At 53.9% G+C, this 27872-nt stretch overlaps 1 protein-coding gene across 8 annotated transcripts; it reads left to right on the top strand.

Annotated features, from left to right (window-relative positions):
- The first annotated feature begins 76 nt into the window (after positions 1-76).
- On the top strand, positions 77-27872 carry Arhgap27 (Rho GTPase activating protein 27). Of its 8 annotated transcripts, none has more exons than XR_005972658.1 (18): positions 85-260; positions 2258-3236; positions 19881-20300; positions 20628-20810; positions 21000-21080; positions 21151-21234; positions 21492-21559; positions 21802-21892; positions 22301-22405; positions 24792-24890; positions 25581-25686; positions 25826-25948; positions 26021-26119; positions 26288-26365; positions 26469-26603; positions 26695-26800; positions 26911-27191; positions 27291-27872. XR_005972658.1 is itself a non-coding variant. In XM_041635853.1 (18 exons), the coding sequence occupies exons 3-18, from the start codon at positions 2583-2585 to the stop codon at positions 27086-27088; spliced, it is 2610 nt and encodes an 869-aa protein (XP_041491787.1). In that variant the 5' UTR covers positions 85-260; positions 1195-1327; positions 2258-2582; the 3' UTR covers positions 27089-27872. The 8 variants fall into 8 exon arrangements, 6 of the variants coding, with proteins under 6 accessions (XP_041491787.1, XP_041491786.1, XP_041491789.1 ...); XM_041635853.1 differs by adding an exon at positions 1195-1327 and having other exon boundaries at positions 26911-27872; XM_041635852.1 differs by having other exon boundaries at positions 26911-27872.

The following is a 27872-nucleotide window of genomic DNA, read 5'->3' as shown; positions in this document are numbered from 1 at the left end:
AAGGGTGGTGTCTGTGCTCCTAGAGCGCTGGCCCGGCCCAGAGGGGACAGGAAGCCAGGACACCGGGGATTGTCTCTTGCGAGCACAGCCCAGCCCCAGCCTGGGAGGAAGTTCTGCCGAGCGCTCTCCGCCGGTTATATTGTTGAACAGGAAACAGGGCACCGCGGGAGCAGGGCCGTGGAACAGGCAGCACCGGACGCGGACCCCACGCGCGGCTGCCGGGACAAGTGGAAGCTAGGCCAGCGGGAGAAAGTTCTGAGGTGCCCGGGCCGGGCTAGACTAAGGGAGGGGTGGTGTTGGGGAGGATGGTGTGGGTCGTGGGAGGGCGGGAAAGGTGCCCCCAGGTGGCCGTCCCCACCCTGGAGCCCCGCACACCTCCTGTCCTCGCTGTACTGAGGTTAAAGCCCCGGAGGCCCGATCCCCAGGGAGGAGCGTTAGGCGTGGGGGCTGCCTTCTGTCTGGTGGGGGAGAGGGAAACCAGCTAAAGTCCCCCAGTGCTGATTTGGGCATTGGTGACGCTATGGCGAGGGACGACCCGGGCAAAAGATGCAGGAGACCTACTGGCTAAGGGTGCGTTCTTGCTTCCAGGGATCCTCCCCGCTCTCGCATCCCTCCCCTTCTCTTCGCTCTCCCAGGATAAAGGAAGGATCTGAGGCGCAGGTCCCCTTGGTCCCCTTGCCACACAACTCGAGACACTGCGCTCCTGTGAGCGTCCCTGCAAGGGGACTCTAGTTTTTCCAGGCCCGGACGGGCTGCGCCCTAAGAGGGCGGAGGTGCACTAGGAATAGATAGTGCTCTCTGTCTAGCTGCAAAAGGCTCGCAGTTCGTGATTTAGGGTGCAAATGGCCTCGCTCAGAATGTACATGCAGGGACCAGACAACCATCTCCAGCCGGGCATTCCCAGAGCATCGCGCCCGCGAAACGCAGGGCTTCAGGGGCAGCAAATCCCTCCGGGGGTGGAGGGGAGAAGCAGGACCTATTGACCCTTAAGCTCCGCTCACTACCCATCAACACTTCTTCCACGCAATTCCTCCCTCGTGCCTTTTTTTTTTTTCCTGGAGACCTAGTCTCTCAGTTCTCCCATGGGCCCCGGCACAGACATTATGGCTCCTCCTCACCCTCCCAGACAAGCTGTACTGGGGACTGGGGAGAACCCTACTGAGTGTGGGTCTCTGCCTCTCCTCTCTGAGTCAGCTCTGTTCTGTGCGGTTCCTTCGGTCTCATCTCTTGGAAGCCCCGCCCACAGAAATGGTAGAGACCTCACCTGCAACCCTCCGCCAGCCCCGCCCATCCAGTCCAGGGGCAGCCTGAGACCCTCCCAGCTAACGTGAGTGCGTGATTGGGGTCCTGGAGAAGGGGGCGTAACCCGAGTGTTCACTCTCATAGGATTTGCTCGCCAGGCTCTGGTCTAGCGTGACACCGCCTCTCGGGCTCAGGGTGCTCACTGACTCAGTCTACACCCCCTTCCCCCTACAAGGAATTCTTGAAAACATGAAGTCAACCTCAGCAAGAGGGTGGACTCCCCGCTGCTGGCCCCCAGGCCATCTTGTAGAGCAGTAAACGGAGTAGTCAGTGTAGGGTTTTGGAGTGATCAGCACTTCCGGAGTAGGCCACCAGCTTCACTTTTTTGAAGGCACACAGATTGGGATCGTCCCTCTTCCCCCATACACTGAACAGGCATTGGGTGGGTGGGTGGGACGTTATGATGATTCCTCCAAAGAACTTTAGGGGATCCAGGTGACACTATCGCAATGCATTCTGTAGGAGCTACTCTCCTGGGCAGGCAGGCAGGGTAGGGATCCTACGCAGGTGCGCACACCAGGAAGCTTTGGGAGCTGGAGAGCAGAGGGCGGTGCTGGCCCGGATGGGCGGGCAGGACTCCTAATTCACGTGTGTGGCGAAGCCACTGAGAAAGGAAAGAGAAACCCAGAAAACCGGTTCTCCAGCCTTAGCTGTCCATGCCCCTACGTCAAAGTCCCTGGACTATGTAAGGCAGGGACGCCCCTAAGGAAGAGCAACTTGGGGGCTGCCCCAGATCCTGCGCCCCAGAGCTAATTACCTCGCTCGCCCGGAGTGCAGACTCTTAAAGGGAGGGGGCACTTTAGGGCTCTCCACGGATTCCCTGCAGGCTGGAGGCGTCGGGGTGGGGCAGGACGGGGGCGGAGGAGCGGCAGGAAAGGGGCCTTAATTCCCAGTTCGCCAACCCGAAAATCGAGGCTCAGCCAACCTTAAGGCAAATGTGTTATCTACCTTGCAGTCCCCGCGGGTCTTTGAGCCAAGGTTCCCTGGAGAGTAAAGTTGAATTCCTATCATCCTCAATTTCCTCGCCGCGGGATCGCAGCGAGACCCACATCTCACAATCAACGTCACAGAATGGAGCCTTAAGACTGGGAGTTTTGGAGATGGTTTTATCCAAATCCCCATTTCAGAGATGGAAAAACTGAAGCCCGAATGCACTGGGCAAGGACAGGAGAGGGACTCGAACCCTTGTCTTTGAGCTCCAGTCGCGGTGCTCTTCCCGGCTGCGCGGTCCTGACTTCGGCGGCTCCTCTTGTTGCCCGCAAAAAAGCGCGGTGGCCGCGATGGCGGCCGACGTCGAAGGGGACGTGTATGTGCTGGTGGAGCACCCCTTCGAGTACACCGGCAAAGACGGGCGCCGTATCGCCATCCAGCCCAACGAGCGTTACCGACTGCTGCGCCGCAGCACCGAGCACTGGTGGCACGTGCGGCGCGAGCCTGGGGGTCGCCCCTTCTACCTCCCCGCGCAGTACGTGCGCGAGCTGCCCGCACTGGGTGACCCTGCCCCGGCCCCGCAGCCTTCCGTGCCGCAGCCGCGCCCCGCAGTCCCGGAGCCTCTGGCCTACGACTACCGCTTCGTAAGCACCCCGGTGGGTGCGGATGGATCCTCCACCGAGCCCCGGGGACGCGCCAGCTCCCTGTGTGGCCCTGCGCGAAAGCGCGCCGGAGGTCAGCGCAGCAGCCTGGCGCCGGGAGGGCCCGCCTGCCTGTACGTGCGGCCCGCAGCGCCGGTGCGACCGGCGCAGTCCCTGGACGACTTGGCCCGCGGCGGCACCGCGCCCCCTGCCGGCCTCCTCGGTAGCGCCGGCCACTTCAAGGCCTCCAGCGTGGCGGGATCCTGGGTTTGCCCGCGGCCCCTGGCGCGCAGCGACTCGGAGAACGTCTACGAGGCCATTCCGGACGTGCGCTGTCCTCCGCGGGAGGAGAGACCCAAGCAGGTAGGTCGCGGCGGTCGAGGGAGGTCGCAGTTGCTCAGAGCCCAGCTGATTTCTTAACTGAGGTCGTTGTTTGTCCCTTCATCTCATTCATCGTGAATAGTCATGTTCATGCAAAAAAATGTAAATGGACATGAATATACAGGGTACTGTCCCAAACCCTGATCGGAGGTTAGCTAACCTAGGACAGGTCCGAGCACCGAATAACGTTCCTACAATGCCACCTGCTCTGTAAGGAGCAGTTTGAAGCTGTGGACTCTCACTCATTCTTCCCCAGAAGCTTAAGGTGGAGATGGAGTCAGATGAGATGGTGGATGTGAAAGTCGAGCATCTGCTTCTCTTTGGGACAGCCTCCAAATTTTCGGTTCCTTTAAAACAAAACAAGATGGAAACTCTTAATGGGCTTTTTTTTCAAGTTCAATTGCAGTGAGGTCTCTCTGTTTCGGGATCCGGTTGTGTTGATCTGAGACAGCGAATACAGCGCGTTTTTAAACACTTATAGCCTCAGACTCCTCTTGCTCGGCCCTGTCATCTTAAACTTTAGAACCTTTTGGGGAGAAATGGCCTGCGGGAGGAGGGAGGGAGGGGTGCTCCCAACGAGTTGACATCTGCCACTCGCTGTGGCATTATCCAGAACTCACTTCCTCAGGCACCAAGTCCCAGGTGCCCTCACCCAGGAGTTACGACCCCATAGGGCAGCTGCTTGTCCTTGAGGCTGAGTTCAGGTTTTGAGGCTACTGAAACCCGAATTTGACTCTGCTGGGTCACCTGCCATCTGCTGACGAGCTCGGTGTCCTCGTATGTAAACAATACCCAAGGAATAAAGTTGCTGTGCACCTTAAACGCAGTGAGGCGTGGAAGCGCTTGGCAGGAGCTGGTGCAGGGAGAGCAGCTAGGGTCCCGCTGACTTGGCCTTGCCTGCAGCTCTGCTCCTCTGCCCCAAGGTTTCCGCGGATCACCCTCCTCCTTGTGGCCACTGCAGAGAACAACACTCGACCGGCTTGAGTATCCGTGACCTATCAATGACTATGTCCTGCTTATCCGCCAGTCTGTGGTGTAGATGGCTAAACGCCCGCGCTTGGTTCTCCGACGCCCTTGAGAAGGCTCCCTTCTTCTAGAGAACTCCTGGGTCCTTCCAGATTATGGGCCCTAGTAATGTTAGGAATATGTCTACTGCCCCCATGAGTTTCCTGGCTATGGGAAATGGTCCCATGTGCAAAATTCTGGCCAAGGGATTGCTCACACTGTGTTAAAAAGCAAGGAGCTGCATCCCCTTCACCCATGAACCGGGACTGTGCAAGCCTATTCAAGGGTAGCTATCCAATCCAAGCTCTGGGACCAAGGAAAGAAAGAGTCGCACAAATGTCAGAATCTCCTGAGAAATCTCCCCAGCTACCAGGATCCCTGACCTTTCCCCATCCCCCCCCCCCTCCCAGCAGGTTCCTGTGAGCAGTTTGGGGACACAGTTGAAGGTGGGCTGGTACTGACACAGAAGGGACCAGGAAGTCTGCCAAGGACCTGACAGAGAGGCTGCTGCTGGCTCTAATTAACTCTGTGGCTTCAACAGAGGTCTCAGCATCCCTGGCCCTGTTCACTCCTGTGTGCCGAGTATAACAATGGCACATTCTCTCCTGATACCCTGTCCCCACAGCAAACCGCAGGGATGAGTTTGTTCTCCCTTGGGAAGGAAACCCCACCCCTGCCCTGCCTTGTCCCAGGCAGCATGGGAAAGAATTCCCTGAAAGGTGAGCCTGGCAGTTTTCTAGAGGATATAGATACACACGTGTGTGCATGTGCACACACATACACACACAGAAGACATAGATGCACACACACACACATAGGACATACACACATGCATGCATGTGCACGCACACACACACACAGAAGACACAGATTATATATATGCGTGCATGTGCACACACACACACCCAGAAGACATAGATGCACACACACACACACGTACCCCTACTCATATTCCAACTCAGTCATACTCACTACCCTATCTCATACCTCAGCCATGATGCCCCAAGTCGATTTGCTTACTCTTGCTTGTCCATTAAGTGTGAATTGATTAGATGCCTCTCAAGTCCCCAGTGAGCTTTCAGTCCTAGGGATGATGGGAGCACAGAAACAGCCCTGGGAGGTACACTGTCTGGGATGGGACCCTGATAGCAGATGCCCCTGTCCCACCCTGTTCAGACCGTAGGGAGCTGTACTGAGGCTGCTGTGGCACAAGGGCAGAGGGGAGGTGTGGACAGGCCTTCATGGAGACTTTGTAGTTCTGTCCCAACCCACGGTTTGTGCTGGCTCAGGCAGGGCTTTGTGGGAATTTGGACTTTATCCTGCAGCTTTTGGAAGGCTCTTAGTAAGGAAGGGAATGGGTTTGAGAAGGACTCCTGTCTTCAGGGCTATAGTACATGGTGAAAAGGGGAGGGTCACGGAGTTTGGGGCCAGGGAGAAGCAGTTGGGCAGCTGAGGCCTAACTTCCCACTGACACTGGTGGGCAGACAGTGCCATTGTTTACATAGGCCTTGGAGGAAGGACGGGTTAGAGGGGAAAAAATGGGATGCACCTGAATAGAGTTGACTAAAGGAGGAAAAGAGGAAGTTAGGAGGAAACAAAGGGACCAAAGAGGAAAAGCAGAAGCCTAAACGCCAAGGTGAATGTGCAGAAGTTCAAGTTAGACAAAGGCCGTGGGACGTTATCTGACGTAGCCACCAGAAGACCAGCTTGTCAAGGGATTGCAGAAGACAGTGTGGGTCAGGGGCTGAAGGATGTGAGTGGAGAGGGTACGTGAGCGGGCAGGCGGGCAACTGTTTGGCACAGAAGACGGAGAAACGCTGTGGTCAGAGTAAGAAGGCGAAACAATCAAGGCAACCCAAAGTCTGAGGCAGTAGGTGAGCCCAGAGCAGGGAGGAGGGAGGAGGAGGGACTTTAGATAGGATCCCTGGAAGAAGGGAGTGGCTGAAAACGGGAGCAAAGGTGTGGACCACGAGGTGTTACAGGTGACAGGGCATCAGATGGACCCGCCATCCTCAGGGCGGGCTGCTCGGCAGGCATACCCATAGAAGAAGGGCATCTGTGCCACCTTCAGCGTTTTGTGTCCACAGCTCACGTGAGTACTGCACACTACTCCTGCTGTATGCTGGTCATGGAGCTGGACACTGTGGACCCAAGACGTAGTAAGACACAGCTCCCAGGGGCTAACAGCCCTCTGTCCTCACAGTCACAGGTCTGCCACACAGCTCAGTGCCTAGCAGCTCAGAAGGTGGCATGGGACACTCTTTTGCCCCCAAAACAAACAGGGTTATAGAGGAAGTGCGTTCGGATCAGACCCAGGCCTCCTGACTCAAAACCCCACCCCAGCCACCAAATTTAGTCTCAGGAAAGTAGCCAGGGGTGAGTAGCCTTGTTCCTCTGGGCCAGAGTCGGGGAGCAGAAGTCAAGCAAATCCATTTTGTTCTGAGCACAGGGCCCAGCCCTGCAATCCTCCAGCCAGCACTGCTGACATCCAGGTTACAATAGGGGAATTAGATAGTAAGGAGGCCACGACCAACACTCCTGACAGGGCTAGGGTCACACAGGAAGCCAAGAGACAAAGTGGCCTCTGGGACCATGTCTATAATCTCAGCTACTCGGGAGGCTGAGCAAGTCGGATCCTGTTTTCAAGGGTCCTTGAGCTACAGAGCAATGCCAAGCCAGTCTGGTGTGCTTAGTGGAACTCTCTCAAATAAAGGGTTAAAAAGAGGAGCTAGGGTGTACAAGTTCATGCCTAGAAGGTTTAAGACACAGGGTTCAATCCCCAATACCGCCCTCCCCCTGTGGCCTCTGGCCTCTCTAGCTAGCAGATTTCAGGGTGTGATCAAAATGCCTGCCCTAGCCTTGGAGGTAGGAAGGCCCAGGGCACCAATGGATTAGGGCCCGCCCCTGTTGCCTGGGCATTGGCCACTGGCAGGACAGGTTACAGACCTTGCTGGGAACTTATGCAAACAGCCCCAGAGGCACTGCTCCTGAGCTTGGATCCAGCCTGAACTGGAAGGAGCCTCCTGGGCCCTCATTTCTCCCACCTGGGCCATCAAGAACTGTGAGTGATTTCCCCGGGGTACCTGGATCCTGGGGGAGAAAGGGACTGGCAGCTTTCTCTCTAGCCTCACTCCCAGATTCCCCACCTGATCCCTCCCTTCCTGTACACTCCCTGAGACAAGTGTCTCAGGGACAGTCCCAGCCAACCATGTGTCTGAAAAGCTTGGGGTCAGTACAAGCAGGGAATGGAGGCCAAATTAAGAATACCCAGTGAGATGTCCCTGTCCCATTCAATCCTGTCCAATCTGCTCACTCCCTGTCTCCCAACAGCGCTCAGGAGCCCTAGCTTGGGAAGCTGCCCCCGGGTGGCTCAGCTGGTCTCTTTATACCTGACCTGGTCTTTTCCTCCCTGCTGATCCATAGGTCCCAGGACCTAGCCCCACCATCTGGCTTAGGGAAGAGCAGGGAGACCAGGGCTTCCCTTCTCTCCACCCCCTCCCAGCCTTACTTACCTTACCTACCTGGCTACTCAGAATGCTCCTACTCACTGTCTTCGCCCCTGCAAGATGGGTGGCTGGCTATCTCATGTCCTCTAGATGGTAGGGTGCTGAATTCCTCCTCACTCTTGTTTCCTGGTTCTCTTGGTCCCTGGTTCCCTTTAGCCCCTAGCCTTCCAGTTGGATCCCAAGACCAGCACACTCCTGCCGCTCCCATCTGAACCCTGGACTTTTTCTGCCTTCCCTCTGTTAAGGAGTGGGAGGGGACAGTCCTCAATGCTGAATGTCAGTTGGATGGGTGATCAGTGCCAGGTCTTGAGGTACAGGAAGATCCATGATCATAGTAACTGGTAGTCAGGAATGTGTTCTGGGCTCCATGCCAGAAAAGGGTCTGGGCTGGTGAGGAAAGGGACAGTGGCTATTGGCTGATGTGTGGGGGAGCTGGAACAGAGCCTGTGGCTCTGGGGCATAAGAATGCCTGGTTAAATTGAGGAAGCTCTGTTTCTAAGTTGAGGAAGGACTTTAGTGTTGAGGGGATTCCCAGATTGCTGCCTTTCCACTCAGCTCATCTGCCAGCTCTTGGGGGTCCTTATCCTCCATCTTTGGTCCTGTCTGGAGGTCTCCTGTGAGACTTTCAAGAAAGCATAGGTGCCAACTGAACTGCTTCCGGACCCCAGCCTCCCTTTTCCTTGTCCCTCAGCAGGAACATTCCCCAGCCTGTTTGAATGTACGAATTACTATACCCTCCCCTGTAAAATGATTTGACCTTCTTTTAAATGTTCAGGTAACGGGGAAATTGCACTTTATTTCTGCCAACTTCGGGGTCCTCTTCCAGCATCTGCTTCCCCGGCTTCCCTGTCGGGAGTTTGGCACAAGGCAGTCCAGTCGGCTGATGGGGGAAGGCAGCTCCTGTGGCTCTCACTCTTTTGGTCATAAATGGCACAACAGACCCACAATGAAAGGAGAGCCCCGGCTACAGGTAGCTTATTGTCCAGGAGGCAAGATAGGCCAACAAAAGCACCATACCGTTAGGAGATGTGTGGCTAACATGTCCCCAAGGTGCCACAGAAGGCACTTTGGAAGTTTCTTCTCTCCAGTGATGGGATTGGCAGGAAACATCTCAGAATGCTTCCTGAAGGCAGAAAGTGATGTCACAGATAGTCCCAATGAATTCTGTAATTTCTTCCAATGAAACCTTCCCCATCATTGTCAGTAATCAATCTATTCCATTTATTTTACTAGTTCCCTAGTTAATTTTGGCTATTTGATATCTTGTTAGAAGAGTATTCATCTTGTTAGGAGAGGTGTAAAATTTCCACCTCTGAAATTCCGTATGAACTGGGGGAGATGGCACACATCTGCCGAGCCAGCGTTTGGGAAGCCAAAGCAGGAGAATCATGAGGTCAAAGCTGGCCAGGACAACATACCAAGAACTCATCTCGAAAACGAAGAGAAACCTAGGCCAACTGCCTGCCTTGTAGCAGGAGCATTCGTTCTGCTCATGTTTCGTTTAACAGCCGATTCCCTCTGCGGGATTTTGTTGTTCTGGATTTTATTGCCGTGTTTTGCACTCCTTGGTTAGCCTTGTGTCTCCCCCCTCTGGGGGTGGGGGTGGAGTTGGCTTCCCTTTTCTTCTGTCATATTTTCCATTTCATCAATGGCTTCTTCCTCCATCCTTGCATCCCTAACCAAATGAGAGTTCTCCATCCAGTCTCGACGCTTATTGAACCTGCCGGGCAGCAGACTCGTCCCCGTCAGCGTAGGACTCTCTTTATTGTATGGCTTTCGCTTCCTTGGTTTTCTTTTACTTGAGAGTTTGCTCTCCTGAGTGGGTCCACTGCTTTATCTTTTCCCCTATCCTTTTGTACTTGTGCTGTGACATTGGAGAGAATTCCTTCTGCTTGAACTTGAGCCCACAAATCTGAACCTGATGGCGCTATCTTTTTGGTGAGTACAATGATAAATTTTAAAGTCCTTTTTAAAGCTCCTTACTTGGTCAAACTCTCCTTAAGAGTTCTCATTTGTTCTTTAGGTTGTAATTGCATTGATCAGCCCTTCCTTTTGCTAATAGTCTTGAATGTTTTAGTGGGAATATGTATGCAGAGGTTTTTTTAAAAAATATTTTCCCCCCAAATCACGGTTTCTCTGTATTACCCAGCTGTCCTGGAACCTACAATGTAGATCAGGCTGGCCTCAAACCTGAGACCTCCCCCTGCCTCTGCTCTGTAGCGCTAGGACTGAAGGTGTGTGCCACCGCTGCCAACTTTAAAATAGTATTTATTTTATTTTATGTGCACATTTGTCTGTGTAAGGGCATTGGATCTCCCGGAACTGAAGTTACAGACAATGGTGAGTCACCTGTGGGTGCTGGGTTGAACCCAGGTCCTCGGAAAGCAGCCAGCGCTCCTAACAGCTGAGCCATCTCTCAGACCCTATAATTTTATTTTTTAATTGACATAGCAGTCATACACATTTGTAGCACACACAGTGAGATTTCCATAAGTGTATAAAAAGTTTGATTAGTGTAATCATATTGATCATCACAGACTTCATTATTTCTTTGTGATGGGAACGTTCAGGCCCCTCTACTAGCTATTTTTAACTGTAGAACTATGTGGTGTCAAGCACGGGTGCTCCTCAGGACTCTGGAGTGCAGAAAGCTACTCCTCCATCTAACTGAGCCCCTAGACGTCCTGGCCGTTCCTTCCCTGTCACCCCTCACACACACCCTTCCCAAGCTCTGGTAACCACTATTCTGTGTTCTATTTCTTCAAAGCCAACTTTCCAGTCCCCACCGTGAAGTGGGAACACACACAAGTTATTGTTCATGCCTGGTTTATTTCACTTAACACAGTGTCCTCTAGTTACATCCATGCCCTTACAGAGAACTTCACTCTACTGTGGCTGCACAGAATTCCACTGTGTTTGGTATTCCACTGTGTTGTGTCTTCTTTACTCATCCCTTGATGGACAGCTGGGTGGATTCTGTATGTTGGCTCTTGGGAGCAGAGCCACAACGATCGTGGTAGTGCAGATGTCTTCTTAACATGCTGACTTCGGTTTCTTTGACTGTCTGCCCATGGTGAGGTGTCGGCAGCATACGCTGTTCTATTTCTAGCTTTGGGGGAACACTCACGTTGATTTGCATACTATTTACATCCCACCCATGCTGCAGGGGAATTCTGCTTTCCCCGTACATCACTAGCATTTGCTACTTTTTCTCCTAGATTTTAAAATGTATGTGTATGCATGTTTGCCTGTGTATTTATTGCACCATATGCATGCAGATGCCAGCAGAGGCCAGCAGAGGGGGTCAGACCCCCAGAACTGGAGTTACAGGCAGGTGTGAGTGGCTCAGTGTGGGTGCTGGGAACCGAACCTGGATCCTCAGCGAGAACAACACAACTCATCCCTGCTGAGCCATCTCTCCAGCCTCCACCTGTTACCTTTAGTTTTATAAATTTTCTTTTCAACTTTAATTTTTTTTTCAGTGCTGGAGATCAAATCCTGTCTTATAGATTTTTTTTTTTTAATCAGACACAGTATCACATGCTTGTGTCTGCTACACTCTGAAAACTGAGGCACGAGGATCATTTGTACCCAGGAATTTGAGACTACTCCGAACAACCTAGTAAGACTTGGGCAAGAGTGGTGCACACCTTTAATCCCAGCAGTCCAGAGGCAGATCCAAGTGGATATCTGTGAGTTTGAGGCTAGCCAGGTCTACATAGCCAAGGCTACAGAGTAAGACCCTGTTCCCCCACCCCCCAAAAAAGACCCTGTCTCAGCTTCTCAATTTAAAAAGAAAAAAGATTTCTTTAATCACATTTATGTAAGTCCAGCAAGTTGGTCCTCACAGTTTCAATATTTTGGGAGACTGAAGCAGGAAGATTGGAAATTGGAGGCTAACATGGTCAGTTTATCCAGACTCTGTCTCAAAATAAAAAATTTTAAAAAATCTAGAATGTAGCTGAGCAGGAGGGCCCTTACTTAGCCTCCAAGAATCCTTGGGTTCAATCCCTGATGCCACAAAAAAGTAAAACATTTTTAATATAAAAATTTTCAAATGTATTTTCATTTATTTTGTGGCTCTTAAACCTCAGTGCTTTATCATAGACTTAGTTAAACTGTTACAAAGGTCCTGAGACACACAGTCATGTGTCACTCACCCATGAGGACACATCCTGAGGAATGCATTGTTAGGTGATTTCATTGTCTTGTGCGTTTCATGGGGTGTATTTGACCAAACCTAGATGGCAAACAGGTTGGTCACCCGGCATGACTTTCTGTTGTGATCAAGAGACATAGTAACCAAACGTGTGAGGCTGCTGGTCATTTCACAGGGAAGTGTCTGACCTAAGTGTGGGGGGTGGGGGGGGCACTGCACTAATGATTGCTGAGGCTTAGGTCGCAGGTGCATGCATTTGTCAGGCCCTGTGCTCTGTACTCTGTATGCCCTACCTAGTTGCTTGCGCTATAGGTTTGTGTATACAGCTGCCAAGGTCACAGATGTGTCTGCCCTACCAGCACCAAGAGCTGTGACTAATGCCTGGTGCTGTCACTTATGGTGCCAGTGTGACTCAGGGAATAAGAATGCTTCAGCTAAAAAGAAAGAAAGGAAAGAAAAGAAAGAAAGAAAGAAAGAAAGAAAGAAAGAAGAAAGGAAAAGAAATTGATCTCAGCTCCATAGAATTCTCATCAGAATACTACCATTGATGGTTGTTAATCAAAGTACCCATGTGCGCAGCTGTGGATGATGTGTGCGCTCAAACTTTGTGAACTTTTCCTTTTCTTTATTTTGCATCAAATTCTGCCTCAGCCTCTTTGGTGCCAAGATTACAAGACATAAGGATGTGAACCGCCATGGAGGGGGAGGTGTGTGAGACTTTCTCTTTCCCCGTCTCTCTCTCTCTCTCCCTGTGTCTCTCTCTACCTCTCTCTGTATGTCTCTTTGTCTCAGAGAGAAAGAGAGAGAGAGAGAGAGAGAGAGAGAGAGAGAGAGAGAGAGAGAGAGAGAGAGAGAGGAGGCCTCCATAGCTGGTGAGACTCTAGAGATCCAGGTCAAGGAAGCCGACTGGAACAGGAGGCCCCTGCACCCTACATTAAAGCCAGGGAAACGTCTGAGGAGTGGGTGGGTAAAAGACCACCCCTTGTCGCACTTCCCTACCTAGGCAGTTAGGTTGGAAGTCACAATCTTACCGGCCAGCCCAGAGGTCCTTGATGGGCTCTGCAGGCAGTCCCCAGCAGTACTTCTAGAGTGTACCCGGAGAAGCCCACCCAGGAGGAGCAGGCTCAGCAGGCAGTTCCCCAAGGTCACACAGAGGCTGGGGCAGAGTCCGGTGCTGAGGGCGCCCAAACTGAAACCCAGAACCGGGAAAGCAGAAGCACGCCCTGCTTTCTCACCAGCGCCCGCCCTGCCCTGCGGGTGTGGGAACTCAGCGGCCAGCTGGGTTTTCACAGAAACCAGCCCTGGGGGCAGGGAAGAGGACAGCCCCGGCGCTATAGAGATCCCCGCCCCCACACCTCTGGATGTCTGTTTATTCTGTGTTAAGCGAGATAATTCAGCCCTAACCCCACTGTGTTTAGGGTTCGGTTGAGGTAGGGCACCTGGCCTGGGCTGCACAATCACCCCAGGGAGCAGTGAAAGGCTTTGTCTGGGATGCTGCAGTGACCATTGCCTCCCCCCCCCCCCCCCCCGTAGAGTAGTGAGCATCCCCCATTGCCCCGTACAGTAGTGAGCATCCCCCATTGTCCCCGTACAGTAGTGAGCATCCCCCATTGTCCCCGTACAGTAGTGAGCATGTAGCTCTCAGCCTGGCCTGGCTGAATACAGAGAGAAACACAAGTCTCTGGCCCCTAGGAAGTTGTAGCAGGGCAACATTGAGGCAAAAAGCACAGTTCCTTCCTGCTGTCCCGCTACCAAATCTGAGTGGCAAAGAGTGGGCAGGCTCGGTGAGTGGGTGGAAGCCAGTCCCTGCCCATCCCTGGCTGAGTCTTTGATTTAGGCCCTCTCTCTCTTTCTCCCTCCCTACCCTTTCTCCTTTGTTTCTCTTTAGAGACAATTCTCACTATATAGCCAAGAGGCTACGGTGGATGAATTCCAGGCTACCTTGAATTTACAACCCTGCCTCAGTCTCCAGAGTGCTGGATTACAGGCTTGTGCCTTTATAGGTCCTATGTTTTGGGACATTTATTTTACCTCTCAACCTAGAGGACAAGATTTTCCTCTTGTACAGTCTCCTACACACACACACACACACACACACACACACACACACACACACCTCCTCCCTTTGAGAGTTTTGACAGTGAGGCCAGCCTGGGAGAGGCGGATGGAATGCCAGGCAGCTAGTCTGTGCCAGTGGCTCTGGTCCCACCTGCTGTGTAACTCTCAGCATGATGTGCTTGTGGGCACCTGTTGTGGCCATCACTTCTGCTTGCTGGGAGAAGGGAAGCCACTTTAGCCTGAGAGCTGGTCTGAGCATCCGGAGCAGTACCAGCTTCCCAGGACGGTGGCCCTGTGTCCTGGGAACTTCTGACAGAGCCGTGATGTGGGTGCCAAAAGGGCGGAGGACTACAGACTCAGCCTTCTGTGTTCTCAGCAAGTGTTTCAATTCTGTCGTGTCTCCGTGCAATTTCTGAAGTGGGAGACCAGGCAGGGGGTCAGAGCCCAAACTGGAAACAAGCCAGGGACCCATGGACACAGGGCTCATGGAGGAAGAGCCCCTTGGGGAAGGGCAGGACAGACAAGATGGTCACTAGGGACTTGGTGGCACAGCCCCAGATGCTCACCTGGAGTATGCTGGGTCCACTGTGTGTGCTTGGGTTGGAGTGTCACCTGCATAAGGCAGTGGACAGAGGAGAAATCAGAAGGGGGGTGGGCAGCTGGGTGGTGTTCTTTCTCTAAGTCCTCAGTGGAGGATGGACAGATTCACACACAGATGCAGAGACACCTCTGAAGATCAGTGCGTGCGGCCACCTGGGAGGAAGAGGGCAGGTATGGCTTGGTGACCATGTCTGGAGGAGACAGGGCCAGGTGGTCAAGTGGGAAGACGGTGGTATGGTCACTGCCCCTTCCGTTCTCATGGCTGGCAGAGTCTAGACACCAGCTTCCCCATACCACTTGTGTCCAGACCCCTTCCTCATCTGAACGTCTTGCCACAACCTTCCCCTTCACACCTCACAGCCACAGGACTACGCGGTACCCTAGGCTAGCCCAGGCTGAAGCCCTCTCCTCAGTCCTTCCTTCACCTGTGCCTGATGAGGCCTGAGCCCATCTTCCATCCCACCTGTGACTTAGGTATGAGCATCTTGGTACAGGCTGCTCTGAGCTACATCTGGAGCTGGGATTTGAACGTCCTCTGTCACCATAGCACTGAGCACAGGGGGACAGCCAGTGGAGTCCCGGAAACATGAAAACACCCCAATCTGCGCCACCCCCCACCCATCAGGCAACCTTGTCTCAGGCACTTCCGCAGCCCTGACAGGAAACCAGTCACAGACTCAGCCTCGCGCCATCTCAAGGCAACTTCTTGTTTCCCAGTTGCCCTGTGCCAGCCCAGAGTTGTGATCCTGGGCTCCACCCCCTAAAAACTTCCCAGGCTGTATCCCAGCAACTCAGAGGGGCCGGGATGGTGGACATGATTGCCAAACTGGCCAGGAGGCAGAGCCGGGCCCTGCGGGCACAGGTAAGGATAGAAGGAAGGAGTCGGGGACAGGCTCAGCCTCTGCCGGAGTAGTCAAGGGCCTTCTGGGTTCTGAGCTGTAGCAGGTCTGCACTGTACTGTTGGGAGCTGGTTGTAGCTCAGAGTGGTGTATGTCAGGTGATCTCAGCACTTTCCCTCTCAGAGGTCTTCCCTGTCCAAGGGTGCACAGAGAGATCTGAGACGCTCAGCTTGGGGCAAGAGAGATGGGGCTTCCACCACTGTGGACGAGGACGTGGGGCGGGGGGAGGGGGGGTCTTGGGTGGGGGTTGAAGGTAAGGAGTGCATAACCATAAAGAAGTGAAGGGGGATCTCTGTGGTGAGCGTTAAAGGTCTCTCTTGGCTCAGCCCTCTGACCAGAGGTGGGGAGGCCTCTTCCTCTTCCCCGCCCAGCCCCTGTGTCTACACAGTACAACTTGATACTATTTTTAGACTGTGGCAGCATGTGGATCTCCAGAGTGGGGGCCAGCTTGGCAGGCCCCACTATCTCCCCCCCAAAAAAGGCACAGTGAAGGGCCTACACAGACCCAGGAGCAATGAGAGCCCAGCTGAACCCCGCCAGCGGAGGAAAGTCCCTTTAGCTCTTCGCTGAGGGAGGGGGACCCATGGAGAGGTCCAGAGTCTGAGGGAGAAGTGACTACTACAGTTCCATGACTGCAGCTTCTAAAAGGAGTGGTTCTGCCTGCTTCCCTCTATGGGGGTCCCTATCTTCCACCCCAAGCATTTAGTGTCTCTGGACAGCGCGTCTTCCTAATGCTTCCTGTCCCCACCATATGTCTCTGCATCATCTCTTCTTGTGATAGCCCTGTCACTGCAGGGACCTAACTCTCTCTCTTCTCAGCATCCCCCATACCTGCCGGTGTGTCCTCTAGTTGAGATCCCTTAGCTCCAATGGTCTGGCAAGTATAATCCCTCCTCCAAAGAGCCCAGCAGCCCCTCAGCCTCTCCACACCAGCCATGGACCCTTCCGGCCACCGCCACCACCACTGCCACCGCCACCCATCCTGGAACAGCAAGGCCACAGTCCCAGTGTATCTAGGTGTGGGGCAGGAGGCATATCTGGTCTCTCTGCTTCCTCTCATCCTAGTGTCTGTCCTACCCCAGTGACTCTCCTGGGCTCTGTGGCTCAAACTTTCGTCCCCAGCAAATCCTTTCTCACACTCTGTGCTGTTTGTTTCCAACGTTCGCCACAGGACTGGCTTGCACATTAAAGCAGTGTTTGAATAGATCCGTTATATAATTCAGGGCATTGTCTCACCTGAGGGGGCAGTGGCATCTGCAACATCATCCTATGTTGTACTCACAAGAGATGCACCTTGGGGAAAGGGAGAGGGCTCCGTGGGTAAAGCACTCGCTGTGTAAGCCTGAGGCAGGGTTTGGATCCTTGGCACCTGTGTAAATGCCAGGTGGGCATGGTGGTCTGCCTATCATCCCAGCGCTGGGGAGGCAGAGACAGGGGATCGCTAAATCAGTGAGCTCTGGCTTCAAGTGAGAGACCCCACCTCAATATATAAGGTGGAGAGCCATCAAGGGAGACAGCCGCTGTCTACCTCAGACCATACACATGCACACGATGTGTACCCACGTTCATACACACACGTACGGCACTACACAAAGAAGGGGAGAGAAGGAAGGAAAGAAGGAAGGAAGGAAGGAAGGAAGAGGGTCAGGTTGGTGGGCAACTCCCCAACCTCCAAGGCAGAATGCCATTGGACCCTAACAAAGCGATGAGTGTCTTAATCCTCTCCACTGAGAGATGGTGGCCTGAGGCTCCCCAAGGAGCAAAGTCCGCGTGGGGAAGATGGGAGGGAAGGACAGTCAGGCCAAGGGGACAGCTTAAGGAGGAGGACAGTGAGGAAGTGGATAGGGACTTCTTCTGGTGAGGTGGGCTAGCCTGGGGTAGCTGGAATACAGGAATACACATGAGGTTTGGGGTCAGGGAGAAAGAAGAAGTATGCAGAAGGCCCTGTCTCCACCACATGAGCCCGGAGGGATAAAGGAGAAGAATCGGTGGCTCAGCCCAGCACCTGCATCCTGCGGGCTAGCCACCTTGTCAGAACCTGTAACCTCCCGTGTCTCACCATGCCTTTAATTTTTTTATCCTATTTTATTTATTTATCGCATGCCCACATAATCATGTGTGTCACGGCACATGTGGAAGTCAGAGGACAGCTTGGCGGAGTCAGTTCTCTCGCTCCACTGAGCGAGTCCTAGGGTTCAAACTCAGGTGGTCAGGCTTGGCGGCAAGCACCTTTAATTCCTGCGCCCTCTCGCTGGCCCCTACCTCTGCAGTCTTTCTCAGCAGTGACCGTCACTGAGAAGCTTCACTCACCGCACCCTACACCTGCCATGTGTGCACTGAAGGCCAATTCTGCCCAGCAGGGACCTGTGTCCACTTGTTCTCTGCTGCATTCCCAACGTCCGGCTCAGTTCCTGCCACACGGCAGAGCACAGGGATCTTAGGAGTAAGATGCATGACGTGGTGGTGGTGGGGGGGGGTAATATTTACTTATTTTTCTGCGTGTGAGTACAAAAACTCATGTTTGTGCATGCATCACGTGTGTGCCTGGTGCCCAAAGAGGTCAGAAGAGGGCATTGGATCCCCTGGAATTGGAGTTCGGGAGTTGTGAGCCACCATGTGGGGGCTGGGAACTGATCTCAGGTCCTCTGCAAGAACAGCAAATGTTCTTAACCCACGGAGCCATCTCTCCAGTCCCAAATGAGTGCTTTTTGTCTTCCTTCCTAAAACCCAGGGAGAAGCCGTGTTGAGTAGGCCATGCTTCCCCTTACACGCGTGTCCTGGCCAACAGAGGAGGAACATTTGTGATGAGTTTATCTTAGTACATTTACCGTGTCTGTGTGAGTGTGTCCCAGCGCACATATGGAAGACAGAAAGCTGGCTCACTGAGCCATCTTGTTGGTCCATTTTGTATTTTGTGTTTTCAAAAAAAAAAAAAAAACCTACTGTTACAAAAATTGGAATCTCAAAAAAAGAAATGGAATCCCCAAACCTTTTAAAGGAAAAAGAACTGGCGTGGAGCCCCACAGACCAGCACTTATTTGCCTTCTGCACTTAAGGCTTGGGGTTCAGTTACCCAGCACCACCACCCCCCAAAAAACCTAAGCCTTATAATTACACTGGCCAGATAGGCCATCGTCAGCATTTTGTTCTATTCGGGTCTTTTTGAGACAGGATCTCACGTACCCCAACCTGCCTTCAGACCCCACGTTTAGATGAGGATAGCCTTGAACTTGTAAAGTTCTGCCTCTGTCCTCCGAGTGCTAGAATTACAGGCATGTGCTACCACGCCTGGTTGTATGCAGTGCTGGGCATCAGACCCAGGGTTCCCTGCATGCTTTGTGAGCTCCGCCTCCCCCCAGTCCACCATAATAGCTTTTTGAGGTGTACTGTTTGCTGGGAGCACTGTGTATTCTTAGAAAACTGTTAGCCAGGTGCATTCCTGCTGCCTTGGGTTTGATAGTGAGGCTGTCTGTCTCTCTAGGGGGTTGGCATTGTTGGTGGGACCTGGGGAGATCTGGGGACAGATCTGAAACCTGACACTCTCAAGAGCTGAGACCTGAAGAACTTGGGGTGAGCTGAGTGGAATTGAACATAGACAGGCTGCAAAGGGGCTGAGTGCAACGGGCCCCAGAAGTTCCAACAGAGGGGTGGGGCCCTGCAACTAGAGCTTAAAGTTCAAGGCCGGGGGCAAGCAAGGAGTGGCAGGAAACGTAGCCCAAGCCCCAGCAGGTGATGGGTGGCCTCTGCAGGCCTCAGACTTTGCCCTTCTGCGCAGGAGGAGGCAAAGAGTGTGACTCACCCCAGCCTGTCCTCTGTGCCTAGCCAGATGAAACCCCAGATGGCTCACTCCTTTGGGGGGGAGGGGCCTCTCCCTTCTTTGACCCTTTATTCTCCAGCCCACCTGGGTCCCTCTCTCCCCTCTCCCCTCTCCCTTCTCCCCTCTCCCCTCTCCCTTCTCCCCTCTCCCCTCTCCCCTCCCCCTCCTGCAAAGCAGCCCCCAGCAGTACAGATTCCATCACTGGAGCCATCAAGGGTGGTGGGAGCCTTTAGTGGGGCCACCGACTGAAAAGGACTCCAAATGAGACCCACAAACAACAGGTCCCAGGCCCTTGATTTGTTGCTGGCAGTGCCTTCCCTCGGTGGAGCTGAGTTAGTGTTCTGTGATTGACAAGCTGATCTTCCCATCTGCAGCCGGCGCTGCTCCAAGGAGCTCCTTCAGAAAGCGCTTCCTTTCTTTTACCACAATTTCTGGCATGGGCAAAGCACACGTTTTCCACCCAGGGCAACTGAGTCAGAGAAGTACCAGGGCTTGCTGAAGGTTGCCCAGTTTGCAAATGTCCAAGGCCACCCTGTGCGACTCTGGAGTTACCCCAAAAGTCATCTCCTTCTGCTCCTGCAGGTGGATGACCCCCCGGAGCCAGTGTATGCGAATGTAGAGAGGCAACCTCGGGCCACTTCGCCGCGCTCCGCTGCAGTTCCTCCTCGGCTCAGCCCAGTGTGGGAGACGCACACCGACTCGGGCACTGGGCGCCCCTACTACTATAACCCCGACACGGGTGTGACCACCTGGGAGTCACCCTTTGAGGCCTCTGAAGGCGCCACCAGTCCGGCCACCTCCCGAGCCTCTGTGGGCAGCGGGGAGAGCCTGGAGACAGAGTGGGGCCAGTACTGGGATGAGGAGAGTCGCAGGGTGTTTTTCTACAACCCTTTGACGGGTGAGACTGCCTGGGAGGACGAGACTGAGGACCTGGAGGAGGACCCCCAGGAACCGCTGGAGATGCAACCCAGCCTGAGCCCGCGGAGCCCGGGACTTCAGAGGGTGAGGGACTGGCCTCTGAGCCCACCTCCTGCTCCTTAGAGATCAGAGGATAGGGGTGGGGCAATGGGGGGGGGGGCATTTCCGAGCATCCTTGACCCCTCTTCATGCTAATCAGAAATCACGGAATGGGGGCGGGGCCACCCTCTGAGCGTTTCTGTCCCCACCTCTTGCTTCTCAGGGACCAGAGAGTAGAGACTGGGCCATCTCTGAGGGTCTCTGACTTCTCTTGATTCTTGGCCCGGAGGATTAGAGTAATAGGTGGATCTGATACAAAGTTGGGGAGGCAGGAGACAGAGAACCTCTGACTCCATCTTCTGCTCCCTGCAGCCCCCAACTCCTGAAACAGACTACCCCGAATTGCTGAGTAATTACCCCGAAGAGGACTATTCTCCTGTGGGCTCCTTTAGTGATCCTGGCCCCACTTCTCCCGTGGCTGCACCCCGTGGTTGGTCCTGTCACATTACCGAAGACAAGCAGACGCTGTACACCAACCAGTTCACTCAAGAGCAGGTAGGACATCGCTAGCAGCCGAACCTAGACAACCTTACTGGCACGGCACTCCCCAGACTTCCTTCACCAGGACCTCCCCTCGAGACTAAAGGGCAGACCTACGCCATTCAGTCCTAAGTCTGGTACTCCAGCCCTCTAGTACCATCCTGGACTCTGGGCTGAGGGTCCTGACCATTCCTGTATCCACAGTGGGTGAGGTTGGAGGACCAGCATGGGAAGCCATATTTCTACAACCTAGAGAACTCCTCTGTGCAGTGGGAGCTGCCCCAGGTAAACAGCTGGGGAAGGGAGAGCTGGGGAAGGTGGAGGGGATGATGGGTGATAGTGTCTCTCTCCCCAGGTCCCCATCCCCGCCCCTCGGAGTGTTCGCAAATCAAGCCAGGATAGTGACACTCCAGCCCAGGCTAGCCCTCCAGAGGAGAAGGTGGGGTCAGGGGTTGATGGAATATACCCCTCCCTTCCCTGTAAGACCCAGCATAGAGGGGGCATGGACACTCTGGGGGAATCTCCCTGTGGCTACTTCTGTAGGGACATCACCCTCCTTCCCAGCATGTGGGAAGATAGCAGGATGCTGTGAGCCTCAGGCCTAGCCTGTAAGGGAACGTCCAGCTGAGGAAATGCTAGTGTTGTTCCTTCCTGCTTTCCTGTCATAACCATTTCCCCTTCCCCTCATTCTCTTAGATCAAGACCCTGGACAAGGCCGGTGTGCTCCACCGTACCAAAACAGTGGACAAGGGGAAGAGACTTCGGTAGGGGCCTGTCCAGACCCCAAGCATGGCAGAGTGGGCCGCGATGATCCAGTTCCCCAAGTGCTAATCTCCCTTATGCCACGCTCTTACTAATCCTCGTGGTGACCATGCAAAGTCCTGTGAGGAAACTGAGGCACCTAAGGTTCCTTGCCTGCCAGCTATTATGTGGTGGGAATCCAATTCTGTGGGGGTGAGTCCTCTAGATCTCAACCCCGCCCACCCCCACCTCCCTCTGTCCTCAGGAAGAAACACTGGAGCGCCTCCTGGACGGTGCTGGAAGGCGGCGTCCTGACCTTCTTCAAGGACTCGAAAACCTCAGCTGCGGGTGGCCTGGTGAGACCTGTCACTGAGCAAGGGAGACCTTCTGCTCTTGTTTTCTGAGCTGGCTTAGGAAAGGCTGGTTTAGAAGATGGGTTCCCAAGTACCAAAGTAGCTGGATAGTGGCAAAGAGGGACAATGCTGGCAGGTTCGCCACAGTACAAAGCACTCCAGCTACTGGGGCCTGCAGAACAGGGTCCTTGGTGATAGACAGCTCCAGTCTGGAGAGCTGGGAGGCTGGGGCCTGGCATACCTGCTCACAAAATGGGGTTGGGCTCCTTCCTCTTTTCCTTTCTGCTGGCTAGCAGGTCCTAGGACAAAGATGCTCTAGGAGCCTGGTGTATTGGTCCTCGTATTTTAGCAAGCCCATCTGGGTGGATGCCCCTTGTAATTTTGCCTCCTCCATTCCTTCCTTCTCCACAGAGGCATCCTTCCAAGCTCTCCACCCCGGAGTACACGGTCGAACTGAAGGGGGCCTCTCTCGATTGGGCCCCCAAAGACAAATCCAGCAAGAAGAATGTGTTAGAAGTGAGTGGTGGGATTGGGGGAAGGGGCCCCTAAATCCCACTGCAGACAGGGCCCAGGAATGGGGTCCTGCAGAAAGTGGGGCTGGAGTGCTCAAGACTCAAAGTCAAGGCTGCCCCATCTTGGGTTCAGTGTTCACCGTATTGTCCGAAAGTCCCCACTCTGGGTATAGAGTTCATAGCCCTTGCCACTGAGAGTAAGAAGCAGGTCTCTGGGAGATGAAACTGCCATCCTCGGAGGGACCCTCTCTCAGCCACCAGTCTGAGACTAAGAACTGAGTCTAGCCGCTCACTGTGATGAGCTGAGCCAGCGACCTGCTTTCACTGGCCAGAACCCAGACTCCAGTTTTTTTTTTTTTTTGGTTTTTCGAGCAGACTCCAGTTTTTATTGGGTCCCCAATGAATAGACTAGTGACAAGTTGGTCTGGTTTCCCAACAGGTAGAACAAGAGGACTCTGGCAAAGGCCCCATAGTACTACGCCCTTCACTGTTGGGGCGCGGGGGGCGGGGGTGACCGTCCCTAAGAGCAGTGAGGCAGAACTCCAGAAAAGCACAGGCAGCGAGCAGCAGAGGAGATGAGGCTTAGTGAGTGAAGTACTTGTCACACAGACTCAGGAGGTGGTGGCACAGGCTTGTAATCCCATGGCATGGAAAACAGACATAGGTTCCCTGGGGCCTGCTGGCCAGCCAATCTAACCTAAATGTTGGATTCCAAGTCATCAGGAGACCCTGTCATAAAACAACAACAAAGTAGACAACACCTGAGGAATAACACCCAGGTTTGAACTCTGGCTTCCGCCTACACATGCGTGCACACAATACACACATGCATGCATACACATACACACATGCACAAAAAAAACCCTTTGACAGTGAACTGGTAAAAACCACCACCACCAAAAAAAAAAAAGTAGCCAGTATCTGTCAAAACAAGTTAGGATGGGGAGGAGCTAGGAGCAAACCATGAATAGGTGATGCTCTGGTGGTCTCTGAGGGAAACTTAGATCTATTTCTACAGGCAGCAAGTGAGAAAGGGGACAGCGATTGGTCACATAGATCTTTCCTGTTAGGGGGAGGGTCCTCTCTAGGTTCCTGGGAATCCAAACTGTCCTAACTCTTGGTTCTTTTTTTTTTTAAAAAAAAAAAAAAGATTTATTTATTATGTACACAGTGTTCTGTCTGTCTATATGCTTGTTGGCCAGAAGATGGCACTAGATCTCATTAGATCTCATTACAGATGGCTGTGAGCCACCTTGTGGTTGCTGGGAATTGAACTCCAGACCTCTGGAAAAGCAGTCAGTGCTCTTAACCTCTGAGCCATCTCTCCAGCACCTAACTCTTGGTTCTTAAAGAAGTTTCTAATGTGTAGCTTTATGAACCTGGGCTCCAGAGGGATATGTGCCCTTCCAAAGAGCTCCATGGAAGCTAGCTGGCACCTTGGGTCTGCTTCTGATAGCTTATTATGAAGAAAGTCATACACACAATCCAGACATTCTGCAGGGAGCTTGCATGCTTCATTTTTGATGATTTTCCAAGCTTTATTCAGGTCTATATTTATTTAAATGTGTGAATGTTTTGCCTCCATGTATGTGTGTATATATGTATGCATGTGCACCACATGTGTGCCTGGTACTCCACAGAAAAGGGAATTGGATTCCCTGGAACTGGTGTTGGAAATGGATGGTTGTGAGCCTCCTTATGGGTGCTGGGAACTGAACCCAGGTTCTCTTGCAAGAGCAAGAAGTGTTCTTAACAGCTGACTGAGCCATGTCTCCGGCCTCTGAGTTATAATTTTAAAAGGAGAACAACCAAAAAACGGTTTTCTCTGACCCTAGAAGTCATTCCCCACCATCTGAGCCAGGTTCTGCCTCACTCTGGACCAAAGGGCTAGATTGATACGTACTTCCAAAGCTAGGCATTGCAGCTGGGCCGACTCTATGTTTAGAGTCAGCCAATCATGATCTATTTCTACTCCCTGTAGTTTTTTTTTTCTTTTTCATTGCCATTCCAGCAGCCAGACTCCCACAGGAATTTTCTATCACTTTGCCAATGCCCTGGGGGAGGCCTGCTGTGTTCTGTGTCAGGCAGCAAGGAGCCTGGCAGAGCTCTGATCTGTCACTACTGGCTGTGTGCTCCCAAAGAAAGTGACCCCACTTAGTCTGCCTGTCACAAACATTGTCGCCCACAGCATTAAACAAAGAGGAAGACTTGGATCCGGTTTGAGGCCTTTGCTCTATTAGGCTCCGAGTCTCTTGGGGAGGGACAGGTTCACCTCCCTCTCAACACACACAGACACACACACACACACACACACACACACACACACTCCAAGCCTACTCCCAAGACAGACCCAAGGAGCAGGGGTAACTGACTAGCTTGTGTCCCTTCAGCTGCGAAGCCGAGATGGCTCAGAATACCTGATCCAGCATGACTCGGAGGCCATCATCAGCACCTGGCACAAGGCCATAGCCAAAGGCATCGAGGAGCTGGTAGGTAGAGCCTGGAACCTCCAGGGCTGACTGACAGGGACGTGGGCTTTTTATGCAGGACCCCAAGCTATGCACCCAGAACCTATGTGAGAACCAGACTCAGGCAGGGGTGACAGCTTGAACTGGAAGATGAAGGGTCAACAGATTGAATTCAAGGCCTCGTGTCTGCTAGACAAGTGCCCTGCCCTGGAAGTGTCAATAATGCATTGTGACTATATAGGACTTGCCCAGTATGCAAATGGTCCTGAGTCTGGTCCCCAGCTGTGACAAACAAAATCAACAGCTATTTAGATGGAAATGACCTCATAGTATTTGATTCTTGATTTCATATGAGTTAGCGCTGGGTGCAGATTTTGATTGTCCTAATAGAAGCAGGAATCCAGATGCAGGAGGTACTGGTGCGATCAGCAATGCAGCAAGTTTATGAGTGAGAGCCAGTCTAGCGGGATGTAGAGAGTTGACTGAAAACTGTGCGGAGGTCAGGAACTGGGAGGCTGCTGAAGACGGCCTGGATAAGAAAGAAAGGGAGAGGGCAGAATGACCTCGCAGCTCCTGGAGGACTCTGCAGCCAAGGAAGGTGGATGTTGATTCCGGAACTTTCACCTTCCTGGGATGTCTCCGGGCTAGAGCTGCTCGGGAGAGGCCCCAACTGACCCGGGGCCTTGGTTCTCTGAGGCTGTCTGATTCTAGTCCGCAGACCTGCTCCAGGGGGTGGAAGGTGAGCCCAGCAGTGCTGATTTCGGGTCCAGCGAGCGCCTGGGAAGCTGGCGGGAGGAGGATGTGCAGCAGAATGCAGGTGTGAAATGGGGTCAGGTGGGGAGATAACCAAAGTCTCCTGGGGGGGGGGGGGGGCTGGGCGGGAAGTGATGCCCTGGCTGAGGATCTAGGGCCAATGCTATCACTGCCACCTACTGTCTGAGTTCGGTCTGTGACAGCCTCACCTTCCCCGAGCCCTGGAGGCCTGGAGAGCGACTTGAGCAGGGTCCGGCTCAAGCTCCGTAAATTCCTACAGAGAAGACCCACTCTGCAGTCTTTGCGGGAAAAGGGCTACATCAAAGGTACCTGCGACTCGCCGGGATCCGGGCTCAGGTGGCACGGGGCTGGGCGGCGCTGACCAATCTCTCCCCCAGACCAGGTGTTTGGATGTGCGCTGGCTCAATTGTGTGAACGCGAGAGGAGTCCCGTGCCACGCTTCGTGCAGCAATGCATCCGCACTGTCGAGGCTCGGGGTATGTACGCATGCACAGACAAGGCAGAGCTCCATGGCCGGCTTCTAGGAGCAAAGGGTGGAGACCCCTGGGGGATTACAGGGTCAAGGAGAAGCAGATGGGCAGATCCTGAGTAGAAACTGCTAGGGTCCCTAGCCCTTCCAGGCTCAGCCATTCCCCTTCCCTCAGGGCTGGACATCGACGGGCTGTACCGCATCAGTGGGAACCTGGCCACCATCCAGAAACTGCGCTATAAGGTGGATCACGGTGAGGTTCTTCCCCAGTCCCTACTCTGGGGGCTGAAAGCGCAAGTGGATGCTGACTGCTTCTCCCCCCCCCCACCCCCACCCCCGGTCTCTCCCCACCACAGATGAGCGCCTGGACCTGGATGACGGGCGCTGGGAGGACGTCCACGTGATTACGGGCGCATTGAAGCTCTTCTTCCGGGAACTGCCAGAACCCCTCTTCCCCTTCTCGCACTTCCACCAGTTCATAGCAGCCATCAGTGAGCGGCTTAGGGAGAGGACGGGTGGGGAGGTTGGCCCGCCTTTGTCACAGCCAGCAGACTGTCACCTCTGGTTCCTTCCCTCACCCAGAGCTGCAGGACCCAGCCCAGCGCAGCCGCTGTGTACGTGACCTGGTGCGCACGCTGCCCGCTCCCAACCACGACACGCTCCGACTGCTCATCCAGCACCTGTGCCGGTGAGCACGCCTAACGTCCCAGGGCCAAACGGGAGGGCTGATCGTGGCTGTGGCCCCTGTTGAAAGACTCCCCAGCCTCTGAGCTCTTGGTCTCACCGTTCCCACTGCAGGGTGATTGAGCATGGCGAGCAGAACCGTATGTCCGTGCAAAATGTGGCCATAGTGTTTGGGCCCACGCTGCTGCGGCCTGAGATGGAGGAGGCCAGCATGCCCATGACCATGGTATTCCAGAACCAGGTGGTGGAGCTCATCCTACAGCAGTGCGCAGACATCTTCACGCCGCACTGACTGCGGACCCTGGGTGGCTGGAGGCCATGAGGCTGGACCTCCTCTGAGGCTCTCCGCTTCCCACCCCGCTGCACTGTGACTTCTACACCCCTCGATTCAGAGGGTACGGTGACCCCCTTCATGACCCCAGTTCATGAAATGTGATTTTTTTTCCCTGCTGTATCCCTATTTGGGGTTCCTTAGCGCCCTTTCTTGATTACAGCGCCGCCTATTGTACAAACGCGAGAATGTTCCAGGGAGTCGGGGCAGATGAGCGCTTCCTAGGGCCGCGGTTGGGAGGAGGGATTGGATGAAGGCATTCTGGCTTCCACAGGCCTGCATCTGGCCAGGCCTTGATGGAGACTCTGTAGGTCCCGCGCTATGCAGTAGGTCCTGCGCTAGTCATGAAGCAGCTACTGACACTGTCCCTGCTGCCAGGGGAGGACTGACCCTGGCCGCCAGCCCAGGCCACTGACTGCTTTCTTCAGCCTCATGCTCCTGTGCCACCCTGCTGCAGGCCACCTGCGGGCTTTTCCTCCGCGTTGCTCTCTCCCTGGGCCACCCCTGTTCTCTCCATGTTCCTCATGCCCACCACATGCTTACCCCGTGCCCACTAAGCATGATTCCAGGGAACTGGGGCTTGCAGCAGAAGTCAAACGACTTCAGGTTCCAAAGGTGACCTGAATCCCTGCAAAGGCTCTCGCCACAGCAAACCCAGCCCCTAGAGGAGGAAGTGGTTCCCCGCCCCCTCTGCAGCACCGCGGATGGGCAGAGCAGAGCAAACAGCCAAGGAGCACCCTGCATG

Source organism: Microtus oregoni, unplaced genomic scaffold (assembly GCF_018167655.1).
Source record: "Microtus oregoni isolate MIOR12 unplaced genomic scaffold, Mior012 000048F_ref0000485, whole genome shotgun sequence".
NCBI classification, from domain to species: Eukaryota; Metazoa; Chordata; class Mammalia; order Rodentia; family Cricetidae; genus Microtus; species Microtus oregoni.
This window is presented reverse-complemented; position numbering and strand designations above follow the sequence as displayed.

Excerpts from the sequence above, each read along its gene's own strand:
- Arhgap27 (XM_041635852.1), top strand. The coding sequence starts at position 2,583 with ATGGCGGCCGACGTCGAAGGGGACGTGTATGTGCTGGTGGAGCACCCC. Across the intron at positions 26,366-26,468 it reads GCGCTATAAGGTGGATCACG|ATGAGCGCCTGGACCTGGAT; the intron begins GTGAGGTTCTTC and ends TCCCCACCACAG. Across the intron at positions 26,801-26,910 it reads CTCATCCAGCACCTGTGCCG|GGTGATTGAGCATGGCGAGC; the intron begins GTGAGCACGCCT and ends TTCCCACTGCAG.